At 37.3% G+C, this 21,918-nt stretch overlaps 4 protein-coding genes, 1 long non-coding RNA gene and 1 pseudogene across 6 annotated transcripts; 4 read left to right on the top strand and 2 right to left on the bottom strand.

Annotated features, from left to right (window-relative positions):
- The first annotated feature begins 1,660 nt into the window (after positions 1-1,660).
- LOC148727988 (uncharacterized) lies at positions 1,661-2,935 on the top strand. The gene is made up of 2 exons (XR_016002325.1): positions 1,661-1,933; positions 2,681-2,935. It is a non-coding gene; the product is annotated as an uncharacterized LOC148727988 (long non-coding RNA).
- Positions 2,936-3,415: 480 nt separating this feature from the next.
- On the bottom strand, positions 3,416-4,625 carry LOC148727987 (uncharacterized). Its single transcript, XM_088762753.1, has 2 exons — positions 4,220-4,625; positions 3,416-4,085 (listed from the first exon to the last, which is right to left on the bottom strand). The coding sequence occupies exons 1-2, from the start codon at positions 4,404-4,406 to the stop codon at positions 3,967-3,969; spliced, it is 306 nt and encodes a 101-aa protein (XP_088618879.1). The 5' UTR covers positions 4,407-4,625; the 3' UTR covers positions 3,416-3,966.
- A 760-nt stretch (positions 4,626-5,385) lies between these two features.
- Positions 5,386-12,656, top strand: LOC148727985 (uncharacterized). The gene is made up of 2 exons (XM_088762746.1): positions 5,386-5,492; positions 10,610-12,656. The coding sequence occupies exon 2, from the start codon at positions 10,638-10,640 to the stop codon at positions 12,015-12,017; it is 1,380 nt and encodes a 459-aa protein (XP_088618872.1). The 5' UTR covers positions 5,386-5,492; positions 10,610-10,637; the 3' UTR covers positions 12,018-12,656.
- On the bottom strand, positions 8,062-10,355 carry LOC148727986 (uncharacterized; annotated as a pseudogene). The gene is made up of 2 exons (XR_016002324.1): positions 9,926-10,355; positions 8,062-8,914 (listed from the first exon to the last, which is right to left on the bottom strand). The product of XR_016002324.1 is annotated as an uncharacterized LOC148727986 (transcript).
- A 72-nt stretch (positions 12,657-12,728) lies between the features above and the next one.
- On the top strand, positions 12,729-16,699 carry LOC148727984 (uncharacterized). Its single transcript, XM_088762747.1, has 2 exons — positions 12,729-13,979; positions 15,441-16,699. Exon 2 carries the CDS (start codon positions 15,469-15,471, stop codon positions 16,678-16,680), a length of 1,212 nt encoding a protein of 403 aa, XP_088618873.1. The 5' UTR covers positions 12,729-13,979; positions 15,441-15,468; the 3' UTR covers positions 16,681-16,699.
- Positions 16,700-18,420: 1,721 nt separating this feature from the next.
- On the top strand, positions 18,421-21,783 carry LOC148727983 (uncharacterized). Its single transcript, XM_088762748.1, has 2 exons — positions 18,421-18,567; positions 19,091-21,783. The coding sequence occupies exon 2, from the start codon at positions 19,119-19,121 to the stop codon at positions 20,328-20,330; it is 1,212 nt and encodes a 403-aa protein (XP_088618874.1). The 5' UTR covers positions 18,421-18,567; positions 19,091-19,118; the 3' UTR covers positions 20,331-21,783.
- Positions 21,784-21,918: the final 135 nt, after the last annotated feature.

Below are 21,918 nucleotides of genomic sequence, written 5' to 3'. Positions count from 1 at the left end.
TTGTAATTTTGGCAACCATACGCGAAATAGAAATTGTCAAGTTCGAAGAACTTTTGTAGACTTCCATCATTTCCTGGTTGAACTTTATTCAGTGTTGTCTCTCTAGGCAATTTACTGTTATCCTTTTTTCTTTCATAGGAAACGATCTTTTTGTGAACAGTGGCGTTCACAACTATTTATCATCTCTTTTGAAGATTTACACGAACCCCTCACGTCTCCTTCACCTTGATTTCAATTCTGCATTTCCAGGACTTACATCCTTCTACGACCTGTAAGTAGCTGAGGGCCACCAGTATTTCTGCTCCTGTTTCTCATGACATAAAGATTATTTCGCTTTTTGAGGGGTGAGACCAACATTCTTTGACAAGAACTAGCCTCCATTTTGGAGGAACAACAATACTTTTACCACTCTGGAGACCGGAATAAGTTCCTGTAATGATTGGCCAAAAGGGTCTGTGTAAACTTAAAAAAATCCTTTTGAAAACAGTTTGATCCTGATCAGCGGTCTTGCTCTTTTGGAGGGCATGTAGTTTGTTTATGGCCCGAGTAGCATCATTTGCGCCCGAGGGGAGTGAGGGTGCAAATGATGTTACGAGGGACACAAATAAATTATATACCCGACAAAAGTCATCTGATTATCATTATTATCTATACTCAAGGCCAAATCGTACAAATTCATATAATAAAATATATATTAGGACGGCAAATGCCACTTACAGCCCGCACTCTGCTGTTTGGCCCGCGAAAAGGAGCGTTTTAGAGAGGGAAGTTTGTCATTTGGCCGCGTGTAGTAGTAAGAATGGTTGTTTCGCTCTGACAAATCAGCTTTGCGAAATTCTAATCTCCATATTTCTCCACGAAAGATAAAATAGAAAGAAGAACGAAATTCCAGTGTTCTAACATAACTTTTTATTATTATCAACTCTCCAATCAATTTTTTGACAACGAAAAAAGTGAACTAACGACCTTGACCTTGTGTCCTGTACGTACGCATCCCTTCAGGCCCAGTACTCCGCGGTCTCCTTTGGAGATGCTCTGTTTGGTTCTTTTGTTATTTTACCTTTGGCTCAGAAGCACGACATCAAATTCAGAACAGCTGTTTGGGATGAACACAGAGGGGTCTTGCGAGCTCTGTCGATACCCTTAGACCAGATAAACTAAATAAAATGGTTGCTGTAAAATCTACAGAAGGTTTCACCTTTTTCTTGCTTTAAAATAACCAACTTTTTCCTCCCCTAATGTCTTGTTCTCTTCTATATTCTCTACCACTACTGCATAGAACTTCCGTCGTTCATCCTCAAGATCCCTACTCAAGGCGATAAAATTTACAAAATGCAACTATTTTATAGCTTGCCGTGTTTGCGAAGTAAAAGCTTTCTGCCAAAGCTTGGGAAGAGGGTTAAAGTAACCATTTTGTAGAAGATTGCCATATGACTTTAAATGTACAATTCGATGGCAAGTGCGATATTATTCTCTGTTTCCTTTAGCTACCCATCCCTGTGGAGGAATACCTGTATCCTGTTGAACAAAACCAGTCATTACTGGCGCTCTATTTACGAGCTCTTGCCACCCAAACAGTCAGGTAAGTGCGACAAGTACGCTTTGCTCTTGTCCATAAATACATGTTGATCGAGCAGTTTTTGAATTGAGGGTCGAAAGTTATTCGGGAATGCTTTGGTTTTTACTTTATTTCCCTCTGTGATCGGTCCAGGAACAATTTCCCTTTATTACCCTAAGGGATTTAAGGAATATTGTGTTGAAATAGACGCCGCCCTTTAATTATTAAGAATCACTTGTACAGGCCACACATCCAGTAATGTTCCCGTTGTCATGCAAAGTTTTCTTTTTTCATAATCTTTTATTTTATCCTAGGATTCATGAATTGAAAAAGAAGGTAAATTTTTTGAAGCAAGTTCTCGCAGTGAATAATGAGGTAACTGTTTTACTTGGTTTAATGAATGCTTATTTTTTTCTGTTGTTTCGTGGTTAGCAATTCCATCCGTCAGTCATTCAATCCGCCAGTCAGTAGGTTGGTCAGTCATCTCTATCGTGCTGCTGTTTGCCTATCAGTCTGATCATCTTTCTGTTAGTCTATCTAGATGTCTATCTTTCCCCGTACCTGAGTCTGAATATCTGTATGTCTATCTCCCCGTATGATCGTGAGCCTTTTTGTCTGCCTGACTGTATGTCTGTTCTTCTGTTTGACTGTTTGTCTGTCTTTTGCCTTGTCTGAGTATCTGCTTGCGTGTCTGTATGTTTAGCTTTCTATCTGTCTGCATTTTTGTCTATCTCTCTTTCTTTCTGCCTGACTATATGTCTGTTCTTCTGTTTGACTGTTCGTCTGTCTTTTGCCTTGTCTGAGTATCTGTTTGCGTGTCTGTATGTTTAGCTTTCTATCTGCCTGCATTTTCGTCTATCTCTGTATCTTTATGCCTGACTGTATATCTGTTCTCCTGTTTGACTATCTGTCTGTCTGTCTGTCTGTCTGTCTGTCTGTCGGTTGTCCTGTTCGTCGTTTGTCTGTCTTCGTTTGTCTATTTCTCTGTCTGTGTGTCTGTTTCTCTGTCTGTTTATCATTCTGCGAATAAAGGATCTCTTTGTGACCTGTGACCTTTTGAAATTGGTGTTCCCTCTCCCTTCGTTCTAGGTTAATTTGTTTTTCTTTGTTCGGTTGCTTCAGAGTGTTCGACATGATTTTCTACACTATTACAAATCAGCTTCCTCCAGTTCCTTGGAGCTTTTTGAAAAGTTCGCCTAATCTTCCAGCTGCCAGACAACTCCTACTGAGGAATCGCGACGACCTCGAAGAATGCCGTAAAATGTTCCAGAAAATGGCCTCTGCGTAAAGAATAGTGGAATCATTCTGCTATTTAAAGTTGTGGAAATGCATAGATCAATGATAATTATTTCTTTCAAAATAAAAATAGCAATGGACAGAGAACCAAATGTAGTACTGTTTATTTTCGTTTTCTTTGTTCACTTCAGTCCACTATTACCCCTTCCAAACAGGTAGGCATCTGTGTTTCCTTCATCGTCGGATCAAAATGTGTCCGAGAGAAAAATATCAGAACTTACAATCCATCAAATGTTTTTGCTCGCGCGCGATTGTTCTAAGTGCACCACATGACTGAAAAAAACCAGGAGCCCATCACATAGGCTCCTGATAAAACTAGGGAATATCGGATGATATACCCCAAGTGATACGCCCTAATATTCAAACCTTACGTCCGCTTCGATATAAGCCCCGCTTTTAACCCTTTAGTTACCAAGTTTCTGAGAGGTAATTTACTGCGACCGCACCTAGTCACAAAAACTGGGAAATAACTTTTTAGTGTCAATCAATACCACCCCCATAACTATATATCACAGTAATCATCAGAAATTGATCTTTCACTTGCACTATATTTCAGCACAATTTATCAAAAAAATAGGCTATCCCCTAGCCAATTTATTCATGAATCAAAATTTCAGTGAGCAACAATCATGAACACTACATGATCATTCTTGAGTGCTTTTAATGACACCTTTCTAATTTTATGCTGAGTAAAAGGGCACACCTTTGCACTTTAGAATACTGAAAACCTTACTGAAATATGTTAAATAACCATGAAGTTATGCCCTTTTTTATGGCGGCGAGTGGAAAAAAATAAAAAGCCTCGGCAACAGGTAACTTATCTATTCCTACCAAACCTCCAACTTTGTGTCAGTTGCTGTCACAAAAAAACTTCCTTTCTGGAGTTGATAACCCCCAAAGGTTTTGGATAATCACTCACAGGTTGTTATTTACATGCACAGGATTTATCTGCCTTTGAATAATGGATCAAACAAGTCATGAGCATTGATGAGCTTGTATTGTTGCATTCATCATTAACACTCTTTAGAAGTTTCTATGTTTTTCAGAAGGAAAGCTAATAAAACAATGTAACATAAAATGAGAATTCATGATTGTGTTCTGATCTTAAGCATTTAGTCAGTATTCCACTCTGGTGTGCCACATATTCCAACAAGACTTCTGCTTGTTGACACAAAGTGGAACTTTACAAACTTCACACTGCACTGCAGACTTCTTGCAGGGTCATTTTTCACTGTAAACAAACGAAAGAAAAAGAATATAGTTTCAAAAAATATAAAGAAAGCAATGAACAAATCATATCCGCTAAGAACAAGTAAAAACGTCTTGAAATCATTGAATTTCAAAGAAAAACACTGAAATGCTAACCTTCACTCGCATCTGAATTGTGCTCACTGCTGCCAGAAGCCTCTCGTTCCTCATAACCTAAATCTTCTTCACTTTCCTCACTCCATTTTGAAATGTCACCTTCACTTTCATCGGAGTTTTCATCATCGGAACCACCTCTAACACATTTTCTTATCACCTCAGCTAGAGGAATACTTCCGGACGCCATTTTTAAAAGCCACGTACACAACAAATGTCTCCTTCCCTTTCAAAAACGCTATTGAAGTCACTAAAACTACTCGAAAACGATTTCAAAATGAATGCCAAGCATTTAACTTTCCCATAATACACTCAGCTCCTGCCTGAGTAACCAGGTCTGATATTAATAATTCAAAATGGCTGTCAGGGCCAAAATCGTACAAATTTGTACGACTGGTAACTAAAGGGTTAAATTTGACTCAAGACAAGAGCGGTTTCCTGTTGTTACAGGAGAATGGACATGTTTGTTTGTTCATAATTCGAACCAGAGAACACTGATCAGAAAAAATCCCAAGCAACAAAACATTTTTCTCGCTCGCTGCAAAAACATCTGAAGGATACTGAACTCAATAGCCTCCATTTGGTGCAAAAATATGCTGGTAAATTCATACTAGTAGCTCATACTTTTTCTCTAGTGTCACCGTCTCGGAAAACTGTTCGCATCTCGGTAAAGACGATATCCGCGGACAAATATTCGAGCGTATTTCCCGCCAAATGGAAGCTATCGTCTCAGTATCTTCGCGCTTAACGAAAGAATCTGTTTAGTTACAGTACCTTACAGAGACCGCGTCTCGAATGGAATTCTGTTAGAAATGGTTTCATTTTCTTCTATAAGCTGTTTATCAACTCAAAGCCAAGAAAATCGATGTTTTCGCAAGTGCACATGTCGGGTTGATGATGAAAATTCATTTCTGAAACGTGATTAGCTGAGTAAGGGTCATTGTGACTTCATTTCTGCCGCGTCGCTTTGGGTACTTCTCCTTTAAAACAAATAACTGCACGGAAATCTCATCGCATTTCAACAAGTGTTTGCTCATTGTTAGCAAGGATTAACGATCACCAAATTTTCCACCTTCTCCATATATAGCTTCAATGAAATCTGACTAATAGAAGGCAACAATCGTTTTTTGCAGTGGCGAGAACACTTTGTGCCGTCATACAAGACGTAATTTGCTCCTTTCCCGAGCAAACCTGGTAAATCCGCCATATTCATGGGTGTAGTTCAATTTTGTTATCTTCTGACTTGTGGTTTATTTGATTCCTGTGGAACTATAAGGTATGTAATCTTATTCACCCTACTCTAGCTCCGTACTACCCTTCCTGCCGTAGGCAATTCAACCAAATTAAATGGATAATTAAATCATCGAACACAATTGCACTCAGTTCACTTTATTTCGTTAAATCATGGTTCGATTAAATGAAAAGCTGCAAATTGTTTTTGAACACAAGAGTTTTTACATAATTGGATCAAAGGTTAAAATTGCAAGTTTTGCATGATTAGAAAACCAGAATAAACTATTTTAAGCCAACTTGGAACTTTTATCTTCGGTTTTGTTCACTATACTTTCCGTGAATGAGTGGAAAATATTGCGGAAACACATTTCTATCTTTTGTCAAAATAACATGCCAATTTTGAAAAGAGAGTTCAACGGGAGAAAATAAGGGAAATAAAGGAAATATATTTTGATCCCCAAAACTTAATACAGTCCAAGCTTTGAATAAAAAACAGGCCCCGGTTGTTCGAAAGCCGATTAGCGCTAACCCTCGATTAAATCACCCTAACCCAAGATTAAAATCTAACCCACGAATAGTTTCTGTTCCTGAAAGCGCGATTAGCGCTATCCCTGGGTTAAAGTAAAGGTTAATTTTAACACACCTAGCGAGGTGGATTAACTCACTAATCGAGGGTAAACTTTCCCCAAACAAAACAAAATGGCCGACTTGTTGCTTGGCGGATTAGGCTTAATGCCGGCCCCAAGAAGGAAAGAAACAACATTAAGGCCTCCAGACGACTTTTCCCTGGACGATTTCACTGATGAAGAATTGAGAAGTCGATATCGTTTTGGTCGAGAGTCCATAGAATTTTTTTCTGAGCTCCTTCGCGACGATCTCGAAAAAGATACATCTCGAAACCATGCCTTGTCGACAACTGTGCAAGTCCTTGTAGCGTTGCGCTTTTTCGCCTCCGGAAGCTTTCTTCAAGTTATTGGAGATACTCTGGGCTTGTCAAAATCAACTGTGTCCCGAATTATCGGCCAAGTTTCCCTTGCCCTCGCACAGAAACAAGGAAACTTCATCAAGTGGCCATTGACCGAAGCAGAGATATTTCAAAACAAACGCGGTTTTTTCACAGAGGGGGGGGTTTCCTGGGGTGATTGGTTGTGTTGACGGCACTCACATCAAGATTCAGGCACCACATCAAAACGAAAATGATTTTGTCAATCGTAAAGGGTTTCATTCCATAAATGTGCAAGCAATTTGCAATCACAAAGGTTAGTAACATACTAAAATATCATCACAGTTAGTGTTCCATAAAAATTGTAAAATAACCTTTGACAGGGAGGGGAACTCCCTTGAGAGTTTTTTTAGATTGAGATTTCTAGCAAACCAGCTGCTATGGGGTTGCATTGATGGGAGTTACTACTAAGATTGTAGTTTCATATATTTAGGATATGGGAGTAGTGATAAAAAAAATTTTTTTATTAGGAATTAAGGGTATGAGAAGATCTGAGTCAATATATTGTTGAACATTTCAGTTCACATACATTCTGTTCCCAATTGACAACCTTATTTAAAACAAAACTAAATGAAATAATTTGATTCAAATGGTATGGGTAAAGTTTGGTTTGCAAAAACACATGGAAATTAACCAAGATTATTACACCAATATTTTAATAACAGTATAAAAAAGAAAAAAGCTTGGAAAAAAAAGAAAAAATGTGAGATGTTTGTGAATATATTACACAGCTAATGGCCAACAGAGTGCAGCAATCAGCAGGGATTTCAAAATGATGCAGCCCCCCAATTTTCAAAACACAAATTAAATAAATAATGAAAAGGTTATGCAAGTAAATTAAATATTTGAATCAGTTACCCAAGTTAATCATAGACACGATTATTGTGGTTTCTCTTTGCAGTACATTGTTGTAATAAAATGAGATGAGATTTTCTACATCATAGGTAAGAAATGGTCACATTACTTATTTGCTGTTTCATTTTAGGCATGTTTACTAACATTGTAGAACGATGGCCGGGCAGCACCCATGACAGCTTCATATTTAGGGATTCGAGAATTGGACAACAACTTAATAACCAACACCAGTCCCTGGAAGATGGTTTACTGTTAGGTGACAGTGGTTACCCTTGTAAGCCTTACCTGATGACCCCTTTACCTGAATCCAGTCACAGACAAGCAGCAAGAGCACAACAGTGCCCACAAAAGAACAAGAGTGGCAATAGAACAAGCCTTTGGCTGGTGGAAGTGAAGGTTCCATCTACTTCATTCTGAGATCAGAATGAAGCCAGAGAAAGTATTTATCATCATTGGAGCATGTGCTGTTTTACATAACATTGCAATTCTGAGAAATGAACCTTTGGATGGCCATGCTGAGGCTGATGATCAGCCTAATCTTGTTTGCTTCCATGGTCCACAGGATGGCAAGGTCATCCGAGACCACATCTGCAACACCTTTTTCTGACAAGTTTTAATTTTTGTATTTGCCTAATGCAATCAGTTTTGCTTGTAATTTAACTACCCATAAAAAATTAAAAATTCACTGATAAATTGAAGGGGTTTCTGGATGAAAAAAAAACATTAAAATAATTTTCACTCAAGAATCTGTTTTATTGCATCAAAATACATTTTAAACACAAAGGTGGCTATAAAAAGGAGCCATAGGTCCCACTGGACCATTTGTTAATCAACCGTCGTGTAATGTAGAACTCTTGGGGTCAATTCAGCTTGAGCTACAGCTACTCCAATGCAGTGAACAGTGGGTGCATTCCTCAAAATTGTTTTATGTCTTCATCACAATACAGGAGTTTTTGAGATTTGTATTTCCTTTCTCCAATCGAAACTGTCTTTATTTGTGGCCGTAAATTTGACATCGAAGTAGGTGGTTTGCACGTTACCTCATGCCACCATGCTGGTAGAAGTAAACAATAGACATCTCATTAGCTCCTTTTGTTCATCTACCAGCATTTAAATTTGACCCGCACACGTCAACGGTGAGGGACAAATGGGCCTAGGTCTTCCCAGGGAAGACTTCCTTATATAGCGCGCCTTCGTGTTTAAGAACAGAATACATTGTTTACTTTTCATTATAAATTATACAAGAAGAACATTTGCCCAAAATAATTCTTTTAGAGGACTTTTTACAATATTCCTCATTTAAAATGAATCAGTGTCAGCAACTACAAAATTTGCATTTAATGCAGTTCCAAAGGTCTTGTTGCCATTCACCTGTTGCTCCAAAATATTAATTTGCAATTTTAATTTCTGTTTTTTAAGAATCAAAGTTTCCTTCTGAGTACACAGGCATTCATACTGCTTTTTCAGAACATCATCATTACTGATTCTTGCAGGCTTCTTCCGTTCATCAGCCTTGGCTGGTGAAGAATGCAAATCTTTACTGATGCTCAAACAGTCTTCTTCAGTCCCAATCTTTGCAGACTCTGATAGTAAATGAGCATCTTCTCCTATAAAATATTTCAAGCACAATTAAGGTTTCACTCAGGCTCAAAGGGTGTGAATTTAGTTTTATGCATCACATAATGAAACAACAGAAGGAGCATCTCTCCCACAAGGAATCTTAAGCTTTAACATGTACAAAAATAAATTATTCAAATTCATACAATGAATTTGTGTACGTCTAGTAGACTTAACTCAGTGAAATCATTTACGAAAATGCTTACAAAATCTGAAAGTCATGTACCAAAAGTTAGGCTTCATATAGACAGATAAAGTGGAACCATAGTGAATTGCCAGTGAGAACCGTACCACAGTTTAGTGACCAAAAAAGTAGGACATAATAACAGGAACAACAACAAATTATTTCATCAATCACAAACCTAAACAAAGTTGCGTGAAGACGAAATGATAAAAACTAGTTATTTATAAATAGCCGTTCGTAAATAACTGAAGAACACTCTTTAGTAAAAGATTAATAAAGAAAAACTAGGAGCACTTTGCCTTTGACAAAACAAATTTTAACCAAATTAGAAACTGTATCCAAGACATTCTTCGAAATCAAAGGTTTTTGTCTCACTCCTGAGATCGCTTTGCAAAGTGACGCAGCTTGCCATTTTTCATAAATGAATTAATCAAGAGAATTACTAATAGTCCGTCATGGAACGTTCGTCTAGAGTCAGCTTAAATAGGGTTTAATCGAATGCAACCCTGTAAATGCCGCAAAGGCAGCAAACCGGTTTGGAATTCTCCGTGGCAGCCTCCGGTTCGTGAAGTACACTCATGAAATGCGATGGGATAATAAACTAAATAAAGTAAAACTTGATTAATAGAGTTATGGATGTAGGTTAAAAAAAAAAAGAACGTGCAAACTTATCTTTTCCTCCCTTGTGTCCGAACATTTTGTACGCTCAAAGACGGGAAGGCGAGTGATGAGCTGAAAACCCCGCCGAAACAACATGGCCGGTTGACCGTCTACAATTTTAAAATTTTTGGTAACCTAGAAACAATTGTTTACAAACCTGTCTCAAAGCCAATCAAACCGCTGAACGCCGGCGTGTCCTCAAGCACCTCAATTATCTCTCTGCTGGCAGCACTTGGCGACTTTGGAGGCCGACCACCCCCAGTTACCTTGATCTCCCTCTTGAATTCTGCAAATTCTTTCTTGGCGATGCTATGGAGATTTTTCCACTTGTCTTTTACCTCCGTAACTGTTCGCTTCGCTGTTCCGACAGCATTTACCGCTTGGGTTATTTCTTCCCAGAGCATTTGTTTCTTTTTGTTGGTCACAGCATTCGTTCACTTGAACTGGATTAAGTCCAGATGTTTTTTGACATCATCGGTGACGATTTCAATCTCATAAAGTGAAAAATTCTGTTTTGTTTTTCTATCTTTCGTTTGGTTTCCATTTCCATGTGCACTCTCACTTTCCGCCATTTTTTCCCTCCAATTTTTTTTTGTTCGTGCGTAGCCGCGTAGCTCCTAATAACCGGTTTGACTGGTTTAATCTCAGCTTAATCGCAGGATAGTTAATCGAAGGATAAATCTGCTTTCAGGAACGTTATTTTAAACCTAGATTAGCTATCCTTGGGATAAGAAATTTAATCGTCGATTAACCTCTAATAGAGGGATAATTTAATCGGCTTTTGAACAACCGGGGCCTGATGTCTATGTTACCTGACTATGTTCAATTTCTTGTCTTGAAGTTTGTGAGAAAAGGCAAGTAGAGTGAAAATGAGGCAGAGCAAAAGGAGGAATGGACTCAGATGTGCCAACACTGAAAACTGCTTTCACTCAAAAACAAATCAGACAACACATTTTGGAACTCCCAGAGATGAAAGGCCTTACAAATGTACACAATGTGAGAAGAGCTTCAAAAATCAAAGAGGGTTAAAGCAACACAACAGGGTTCATAGCAATGAGAAACCTTATCAATGTACACAATGTGAGAAGAGCTTCAAGCATCAATGCATGGTACATCAACACACTAGGGTTCATAGTGGTGACAAACCCTACAAATGTATGCAGTGCGAGAAAACATTTAATCATTCATCAAGTTTGCGAAGACATCTCAGAGTTCACAGTGGTGAGAAACCTTACAAATGTACTCATTGTGACAAAAAATTTAATCGAGCAGGAAATTTGAAAATACACCTCAGAGTTCACAGTGGTGAGAAACCTTACAAGTGTACTCATTGTGACAAAACATTTAATCAATCAACAAATTTGAAAATACACCTCAGAGTTCACAGTGGTGAGAAACCTTACAAATGTACTCATTGTGACAAAACATTTAATCGAGCAGGAAATTTGCAAAGACACCTCAGAGTTCACAGTGGTGAGAAACCTTACAAATGTACTCATTGTGACAAAACATTTAATCAAGCAGGACATTTGCAAAGACACCTCAGAGTTCACAGTGGTGAGAAACCTTACAAATGTACTCATTGTGACAAAACATTTAATCGAGCAGAAAATTTGAAAATACACCTCAGAGTTCACAGTGGTGAAAAACCTTACAAATGTACTCATTGTGACAAAACATTTAATCATTCAACGAATTTGAAAATACACCTCAGAGTTCACAGGGGTGAGAAACGTTACAAATGTACTCATTGTGACAAAAAATTTAATCGAGCAGGAAATTTGAAAATACACCTCAGAGTTCACAGTGGTGAGAAACCTTACAAGTGTACTCATTGTGACAAAACATTTAATCAATCAACAAATTTGAAAATACACCTCAGAGTTCACAGTGGTGAGAAACCTTACAAATGTACTCATTGTGACAAAACATTTAATCGAGCAGGAAATTTGCAAAGACACCTCAGAGTTCACAGTGGTGAGAAACCTTACAAATGTACTCATTGCGATAAATGCTTTACTGGAAAGGGGAACCTGACAGTGCATAACAGATCATACCATGGGAATTGGCCTCACAAGTGCAGGTATTGCAGCAAAGGGTTTGAGGATCGGAGGAGCTTAAAGAAACACAAGTGTAGACAACTATCTTTAGATAGAGAGAAATTCACTTGTTGGATGTGTGGTGAATTTTGTCACAATTGTTGCGGCATACTTCGCCACATGTATGAACACGGTATGAAAAAAGGGTAAACTAATGTTTAGTCTATTATTTTGGGGGACACGGGTTAATTAAGCATGTGGTCTCTTCTGGTAAGTCCAACACTTGGATAATGTGCTTGGAAGAATGTGGTGGTTTCCTTTTGCACAGAGACAGAGAGAATTTAGAACTGATATAAATGATTTTATATGGCCACACTGACATGCTACATTTCTGTGAGTGTCAAAAATTATTTCACAAAAGAGCAAATATAAGGTGGCTTAAGTACCAGTTTCCTTGCACAAGGAGCAGGCCACATGTGAGAGAAACACAGAAAGGAAGCACGATATTTAAAAGACAGAAATTCCAAACAATATGGTTGAAATGTTCAAATTCATGTGAGAAAACTTAAGTTTAATCTTTAATCTTTATTGCTTTTGGAATAACGAACCCACGACTAATGGGGTTGATTTACTTAAATGCATGACCATTTCCTTGTTACAGTTACAATTTTATAATCATTTTCTTGTTGCAGTTGCAATTTTAATTCTTGTTGCCTTTGGAACAATCAACCCAGGACTAATGGGTTTGATTTTCTTGAATAACCATTGTCTTGTTACAGATACAATACTTGTGAGGGGTAGTTACTTTGTTTTGTTATTGATTAATTTTTGTATGTTAGTGAAGAATACCTTCTGTAGGGAGGCAATTGAAAATGTTTGGGGTTTGGTTTGGGTGCATGAAAAATGTCGCTTAGACTAGGTTTTCTTTGTGTTTTAGTTTGACGTGTTTGATATCAGATTAAATCGTATTGGAATCAGTTATATGGGTCTGGTGTCAGATTTAGTACCTCGATGTCCTCTATGTGAGAAACGCCTACAATTACAGGCTCGTTATGACCATTATGGGTTATAGCAGTAAAGGAGTTTGAGTTGAAAAAATCATTAAGAGGAGGCGGCGTGGCCGAGTGGTTAGGGTGCTGGACTTGTAATCCGGTGTCCCGGGTTCAAGTTCTCCACCCTGCCACTTACTGGATTTGTTCTCGGTTGCCCCTAGTTCAACTCCTTGGCTGTGCTCTGTAAATAGCCCACTGGTCTTTCTCCTGCCAGTGGGGATTTTTAAGCTCTTAGTTAGTCTACATTGTGGCTGAAAAGCCCCTAAGGGGGAGCTTCAATTAATGTATATTATTATTATTATTATTATTATTATTATTATTATTATTATTATTATTATTATTATTATAAGGGATGGGAAATAGTGAAGGGGAAATTACAGATACTTCAGGTATTGCTAAAAGATGATGTACTTGATTGGAGGGTTGGACAGGTGAAAGTACTCCTGAGAAGCCATCATCAGAGTCAGGTGAAGAGCTGTCACAAGGGGAATTGTTCTAAGCCTGGTTTATGCAACCTGTTTGGTCAGTTTCTATGTGATGTTATTGGCTATAGGACTCAACTGCCTTAAGTTGGTCATGATTGCGGGTTAGTTAGATTAGGTGGTTCTGTATAGTTCATTCATGGACTAAATGTGAACAGTCATTTCTATGAATTATGTCATTAGTTGTCAAGCAGAGCTGAGTCCTGAATCTAATAACTCTATAGTTTCCTGATCGATTGGGTTTGTGAGAGTTATTGTCATTTGGATGCTTCAGTGTCACTTGGGGTACTTCTTAAATGAAACGAACCAATTGTTTGGAAATCTTGCCCCGTTTCCACAATTCTTTGTTCATTGCTAGCAAGAACAAAGGATCACAAAATCCTGTACTTCCCTAACAGTTATAATGATCACTGAATCATTAATTAAAAAATGAGACAACACGAAAGAAAAACTATGTGTGATTTCTCCCCTGGCAGGTTGATTTCAAAGATGCGGACACTTTGTGCCATCATACAAAGCATAATATTCTCCTCTCCCGCGCTGATTATTTGATCCGTCATATTTCATGGCCAGGGTGCATATTTTCAATTCTCTTCGCTGTAAACTTGTCTTTTATTTATTTCTCGTGGAGCTACAAGGTAGGAACTCTAACTCACTCTACCTAAGCGTAACATTAGTAGTCCTGGCGCGGTTAGTTGAACCAATTCGAATGGATAATCAATCAAGCACAGTTGGATTCAATTCATTGATTGAATTGGATTTTCATTCGCTCACAGTTCGATGAATGAAAAGCTGCAAACTGTTTTCGAGCGTGAGAGTTTGTTACATACTAGATCAAAGCTTGAATTTGTCAAGTTTTACACGTTCAAAGGACTAGGATCAATTATTTCAAGCCAAATGAGAACTTGTATCTTCGGTTGTACAACCAACACTACATAGTGACATCTACAGGAATGTGTTCATCTTCAAAGAACAACTGAATGGAAGATGATCGATAAGAATCATTTCTATTGAAATTTTTTTTTGAGTGTTTAGGTTATTGATGAAGTAATCTGTGTTGATGTTGTAGTTCCTGGAATAATATTTCATATTATCCCCCACACAGCCTCTTTTGGGTCTTGATTGACCCCATCTTCAGGTTAATATCTGTAGAGGGTCCCCTATACTTTTTACGTGAAGCGTGACTGAGCGATGATTTTTCCTCGTCAATTGTGATTTTATGTTTTTTATTCGTTAATTGTGAGTAAAGATGATAATATCTTTTCATGTTCACATGAACAAATTTTTCTATTTAAACGTGACCTATCAATAAAAAGCTAAGTTAAATGTGATTCGAGGACCATTTTTGTTTTGTGCGATTAATTTCTAGCTACTTTATTGTTTTGAAAATGTATGCATTAATGTGGAATGGCTCTGGTAGGTGTTGATCAGGGTTTTGACTGTATGTGGACTTCATATAAATTGATAAAAGTTATAAAACAGACCACGAGTGGTTCTTGAACAAATAAGATATGATGTCCTCTCTGGTAAAGACTACTCACTAGAAAGAGTAAAGTATTTAATCAACGCAATTGTCTTGAATTTTGCTTTAATAGGAAAGACTTTTGGATAGTATTTGTGATGCATGAGAAAGCGAAGTATTTTTACGTTACTGAGTTTTACAAAGGAGTATAGCAGACCCTCTCTATAGATAGTCTGGGATGGTTGTAGCAAAAAAGAAGAAACTTGAAAACAAAGACTAAGAAACGAAAGCCCCTTTATTTTCTTTGTATAAAAGGATCTTGTTATCGTTTCATGGAAAAAATATCCAAATCCAATTTTAATCTTTCAACTTGTGACAATACATGCAATATAATTAAAAAACGTTTTTTTAATTATATTGCAATGGAAGACCCACAAACAAACACCCTTTATTTTCAAAATAACATGCCAACTTTGAAATCAGAGTTGAGTGGGAAAAAATGAGGGAAATAAAGGAAATACATTTGAGTCCGATAGAGTCCAAGGTTTAAATGACAATGATGTCAGGCTTGATTAAATCAGCAATTAAAATGTCTTTATCTATATTACCTAACTATGTTCAATTTCTCTTTTTGAAGTTTGTGAGGAAAGGCAAGTAGAGTAAAAATGAGGCATAGCAAAAGAAGGAGTGTACTCAAATGTGCCAATACTGACATCTGCTTTCACTCAAAAAGAAATCAGACAACACATTTTGGAACTCCCAGAGATGAAAGGCCTTACAAATGTACACAATGTGAGAAGAGCTTCAAAAATCAAAGAGCATTAAACCAACACCACAGGGTTCATAGCAATGAGAAACCTTATCAATGTACACAGTGTGAGAAGAGCTTCAAGCATCAACAGGGGTTACATCAACACACCATGGTTCATAGTGGTGACAAACCCCACAAATGTATGCAGTGTGAGAAAACATTTAATCATGCATCAAATTTCCGAAGACACCTCAGAGTTCACAGTGGTGAGAAACCATACAAATGTACTCATTGTGACAAAACATTTAATCAAGCAGGACATTTGCAAACACACCTCAGAGTTCACAGTGGTGAGAAAGCTTACAAATGTACTCATTGTGACAAAACATTTAATCAAGCAGGAACTTTGAAAAGACACCTCAGAGTTCACAGTGGTGAGAAACCTTACAAATGTATGCAGTGCGAGAAAACATTTAATCATCCTTCAAATTTCCAAAGACACCTCAGAGTTCACAGTGGTGAGAAACCTTACAAATGTACTCATTGTGACAAAACATTTAATCAAGCAGGAAATTTGCAAACACACCTCAGAGTTCACAGTGGTGAGAAACCTTACAAATGTACTCATTGTGACAAAACATTTAATCCAGCAGGAACTTTGAAAAGACACCTCAGAGTTCACAGTGGTGAGAAACCTTACAAATGTACTCATTGTGACAAAACATTTAATCGAGCAGAACATTTGAAAAGACACGTCAGAGTTCACAGTGGTGAGAAACCTTACAAATGTACTCATTGTGACAAAACATTTAATCAAGAAGAAAGTTTGAAAATACACCTCAGAGTTCACAGTGGTGAGAAACCTTACAAATGTACTCATTGTGATAAATGCTATACTGGAAAGTGGAACCTGACACTGCATAACAGATCATACCATGGAAATTGGCCTCACAAGTGCAGCTATTGCAGCAAAGGGTTTGAGGATCAGAGGAGCTTAAAGAGACACAAGTGTAGACAACTATCTTTAGACAGAGAGAAATTCACGTGTTGGATGTGTGGTGAATTTTGTCACAATTGTTGTGGCATACTTCACCATATGTATGAGCATGGGATGAAAAAAGAGTAAACTGATATTTTTTAATCTTTCTGGAGCAAAAGTGTTATTGAGGGTTGATATCTCTTCCGGTTGAGTCCAGCCCTTGGATAACCTTGATAATGTGTGCTGAAAAATCTGGTGCTTTACTCTTAGTTTTGGAACTGAGAAGTAAATAATCATGTTGCATTTGAGTTTGTTGTTATTTTATTACAGTAACTGTACTTAGATCAAAGCATTTTTAGAAGTAATACTATAATTTAGCATATATATGATGTTCATGTTTTCTTCAACTGCTTAGTTTAGTCACTGTTGAATAGTTAACCATAAGCAATATTTCTGAGGTGTGGAATTTTACCATGTACTGAGTGACTGCATGTTTTGCCTAAATTCCTTTCTCTTTTTAATGTTGATTGTAAATTCAGTCAGTGTTTGCATGCTACTCTTTTAGGTCTTGCTGAATTTCTAAATTCAAAACTTGCTTGTATTTGTTTAAATTACCAACTCTATTATCACCTCAAACTAATATTATTTGTTTTTCCTTTTTTGGTATAAACAAATCAGATCATGTTTCTGTAGGATCAGTCGATATGTTGGTCAAGAGTCGGTGGATACTCCACCAGTAGGTCGGTCAACACTCAATCAACACTTGGTCAATAGTCAGCTGATACTTAGGTTTACACTCCATTAATATTCAGTTGATACTTGGTCGATACTCAGTTAAGACTGAGTTGATAGTCGGTCAATGTAACCGTGGAGATTATCAACATCAAAATTGATTTGCGAAAGATGAAGTCAAGTTTAACCTGAAGTCCTGTAATTGCCTACAGAATAACCAGACCAGGGCTACTGGGTTTTGATTTAGTGGTACTTAATAAAGAATTGTGTTGTTACAGTTGCCATCAAGGTAAAGTATCCATACTATGGTGGTTATTTGTGTTTTTTCATTGTTGAATTAGTTTAGTTAAGTGAGGAATACCTTCTGCAGGGGTGGATTTGAAAATGTTCAGTTTCTTGTTTTAAGATAAATGACATGGGACTTCAAGCTCTGTGTAAGTGAATAATATCGTAAAGCTGTGCATGGGAGTTTATAGACTATGAGCAGTCCCCCTTTTCAGCTAAATCTGTTATGTGAATAAAAGAAAAATCAATGAAAAAAAAAGTGATGTTGGTGCACTGAGGGGAATTCTTGGAGTGATGCCAATGTACCCTGGTAGCTCCACAAGGGAGGTGCTTAAGGGCTCTGTAACTCTGTAAATAATAAAGCAAATAAACTTCAACCTCTATATGGTGTTGTTTGTGTTACTTTCGTTTTGTTCTTTGATAGCGGACAAATATCCGAGCGTATTTCCCGCCAATTGGAAGCTATCGTCTTAGTATCTTCGCGCCTAACGAAAGAATCTGTTTAGTTACAGTACCGTACAGAGACCGCGTCTCAAATCGAATTCTGTTAGGAATGGTTTTATTTTCTTCTATTAGCTGTTTATCAACTCAAAGCCAAGAAAATCGATGTTTTCGCAAGTGCACATGTCGGGTTGATGATGAAAATTCATTTCTGAAACGTGATTAGCTGAGCATGGGTCATTGTGACTTCATTTCTGCCGCGTCGCTTTGGGTACTTCCCCTTTAAAACAAATAACTGCACGGAAATCTCATCGCTTTTCAACAAGTGTTTGTTCATTGTTAGCAAGGATTAACGATCACCAAATTTTCCACCTTCTCCATATATAGCTTCAATGAAATCTGTCAAAGAGAAGGCAACAATCGTTTTTTGCAGTGGCGAGAACACTTTGTGCCGTCATACAAGACGTAATTTGCTCCGTTCCCGAGCTAACCTGGTAAATCCGCCATATTCATGGGTGTAGTTCAATTTTGTTATCTTTTGACTTGTGGTTTATTTGATTCCTGTGGAACTATAAGGTATGTAATCTTATTCACCCTACTCTAGCTCCGTACTAGTTGTCCTGGCGTAGGCAATTCAACCAAATTGAATGGATAATTAAATAATCGAACACAATGCACTCAATTTACTTTATTTCGTTAAATCATGGTTCGGTTAAATTAAAAGCTGCAAATTGTTTTTGAACACAAGAGTTTGTTACATAAGTGGATCAAAGGTTGAATTTGCAAGTTTTGCATGTTTAGTAAACCAGAATAAACTATTTTAAGCCAAATTGGAACTTTTATCTTCGGTTTTGTTCACTATACTTTCCGTGAATGAGTGGAAAATATTGCGCAAACACATTTCTATCTTTTGTCAAAATAACATGCCAATTTTGAAAAGAGAGTTCAACGAGAGAAAATAAGGGAAATAAAAGAAATATATTTTGATCCCCAAAACTTAATCCCGTCCAAGGTTTGAATAAAAAACTGATGTCAACCAGTAACAATTGAAATGTCTTTATCTATGTTACCTGACTATGTTCAATTTCTTGTCTTGAAGTTTGTGAGAAAAGGCAAGTAGAGTGAAAATGAGACAGAGCAAAAGAAGGAATGTACTCAGATGTGCCAACACTGAAAACTGCTTTCACTCAAAAACAAATCAGACAACACATTTTGGCACTCCCAGAGATGAAAGGCCTTACAAATGTACACAATGTGACAAGAGCTTCAAAAATCAAAGAGGGTTAAAGCAACACAACAGGGTTCATAGTGATGAGAAACCTTATCAATGTACACAGTGTGAGAAGAGCTTCAAGCATCAACGTGTGTTACATCAACACAGTAGGGTTCATAGTGGTGAGAAACCCTACAAATGTATGCAATGTGAGAAAACATTTAATCATTCATCATGTTTGCGAAGACACCTCAGAGTTCACAGTGGTGAGAAACCTTACAAATGTACTCATTGTGACAAAACATTTAATCAAGCAGGAAATTTGAAAATACACCTCAGAGTTCACAGTGGTGAGAAACCTTACAAATGTACTCATTGTGACAAAACATTTAATCATGCAGCACATTTGAAAATACACCTCAGAGTTCACAGTGGTGAGAAACCTTACAAATGCACTCATTGTCACAGAACATTTAATCAATCAACAAATTTGCAAAGACACCTCAGAGTTCACAGTGGTGAAAAACCTTACAAATGTACTCATTGTGACAAAACATTTAAGCGAGCAGGAAATTTGAAAATACACCTCAGAGTTCACAGTGGTGAGAAACCTTACAAATGTACTCATTGTGACAAAACATTTAATCAAGCAGGAAATTTCCAAAGACACCTCAGAGTTCACAGTGGTGAGAAACCTTACAAATGCACTCATTGTCACAGAACATTTAATCAATCAACAAATTTGAAAATACACCTCAGAGTTCACAGTGGTGAGAAACCTTACAAATGTACTCATTGTGACAAAACATTTAATCGAGCAGGATATTTGAAAATACACCTCAGAGTTCACAGTGGTGAGAAACCTTACAAATGTACTCATTGTGATAAATGCTATACTGGAAAGCAGAACCTGACACTGCATAAGAGATCATACCATGGAAACTGGCCTCACAAGTGCAGCTATTGCAGCAAAGGGTTTGAGGATCGGAGGAGCTTAAAGAAACACAAGTGCAGACAACTATCTTTAGATAGAGAGAAATTCACTTGTTGGATGTGTGGTGAATTTTGTCACAATTGTTGTGGCATACTTCACCACATGTATGAACACGGTATGAAAAAAGGGTAAACTGATGTTTAGTCTATTATTTTGAGGGACACAGGTTAATTAAGCATGTGGTCTCTTCTGGTAAGTCCAACACTTGGATAATGTGTTTTGGAAGAATGTGGTGGTTTCCTTTTGCACAGAGACATAGAGAATTTAGAACTGATAGAAATGATTTTATATGGCCACACTGACACGCGACATTTCTATATAAGTGTTAAAAATTATTTCACAAAAGAGCAAATATAAGGTGGTTTAAGTACCAGTTTTCTTGCACAAGGAGCAGGCCACATGTTAGAGAAACACAGAAAGGAAGTGAGAGATTTAAAAGACAAAAATTCCAAACAAATATGGTGGCACTAGGCTTTTTTCAGTCTTTGCAACTTCTCTGTTATTTTGTAAGGTGTTTGCCTACCAGAGTGAATTTGATGTATTCAACAGCCACTTCTCTCTATGGAGACAGAAACCAAGAGAAAGAAGACAATTCTCAGTGACATAAATGTTGCTCTGCATCTGAATGGAAAATCCAATTGATACAAAATCTCATTCATTTAAGCCTCAGTAGGTGGTCAGTAGGTAGCATGAAAAATATTATCACACAAACAATATGGTTGAAATGTTCAAATTGATGTGAGAAAACTTAAGTTAATCCTTATCACTTTTGGAATAACGAACCCACGACTAATGGGGTTGATTTACTTAAATGCATGACCATTTCCTTGTTACAGTTACATTTTTATAATCATTGTCTTGTTGCAGTTGCAATTTTAATTCTTGTTGCTTTTGGAACAATCAACCCAGGACTAATGGGTTTGATTTTCTTGAATAACCATTGTCTTGTTACAGATACAATACTTGTCAGCGGTAGTTACTTTGTTTTGTTATTGATTAATTTTTGTATGTTAGGGAAGAATACCATCTGTAGGGAGGCAATTGAAAATGTTTGGGGTTTGGTTTGGATGCATGAAAACAAATAAATAATTTAGTGTAATAAAGTTATTAAATGGTTTGACTATTTTGCAGTTTGTTAGCAGTAGCAAAGTAGACAATGATATAATCATGATTTGTAAGTTAATTTATTAGAATAACAAAGGAGGCTCTGAAACTGTCGTTTAAGTTTTAGTGAGACATTATTGCGACCTTGTGCATTGTGGGCTCATGCGCTGTCGCTAATAGGAGAGTCAATGCGAGTTTTGTGCAATAGAGTTATCTGCGATAAAGTTACCTGCAATCATTTGCGACTTCTTGTGAATGAGGCGTACAGAGGACAATCGGTAAGTGTATTTTTCTCTCACCTTGTTTTCGTTTATTATTTGAACGATTATTGTTAGGGTTTATGCGTTCGACCTTTGTGTTGTTATGTAATAATTATTGTTTTAGTGTAGCTCCATGTAACATCGCTTAGACTAGGTTTTCTTGTTTGTGTTTTAGTTTGACGTGTTTGATATCAGATTAAATCGTATTGGAATCAAAGTTATACTGGTCTGGTGTCAGATTTAGTACCTCAATGTCCTCTATGCGATAAAAGCCTACAATTACAGGCTCGGTATGACCATTATGGGTTATAGCAGTAAAGGAGTTTGAGTTGAAAAAATCAAGGGATGGGAAATAG

Source organism: Stylophora pistillata, chromosome 6, assembly GCF_964205215.1.
Source record: "Stylophora pistillata chromosome 6, jaStyPist1.2, whole genome shotgun sequence".
In the NCBI taxonomy this organism is placed as follows: domain Eukaryota; kingdom Metazoa; phylum Cnidaria; class Anthozoa; order Scleractinia; family Pocilloporidae; genus Stylophora; species Stylophora pistillata.
This window is presented reverse-complemented; position numbering and strand designations above follow the sequence as displayed.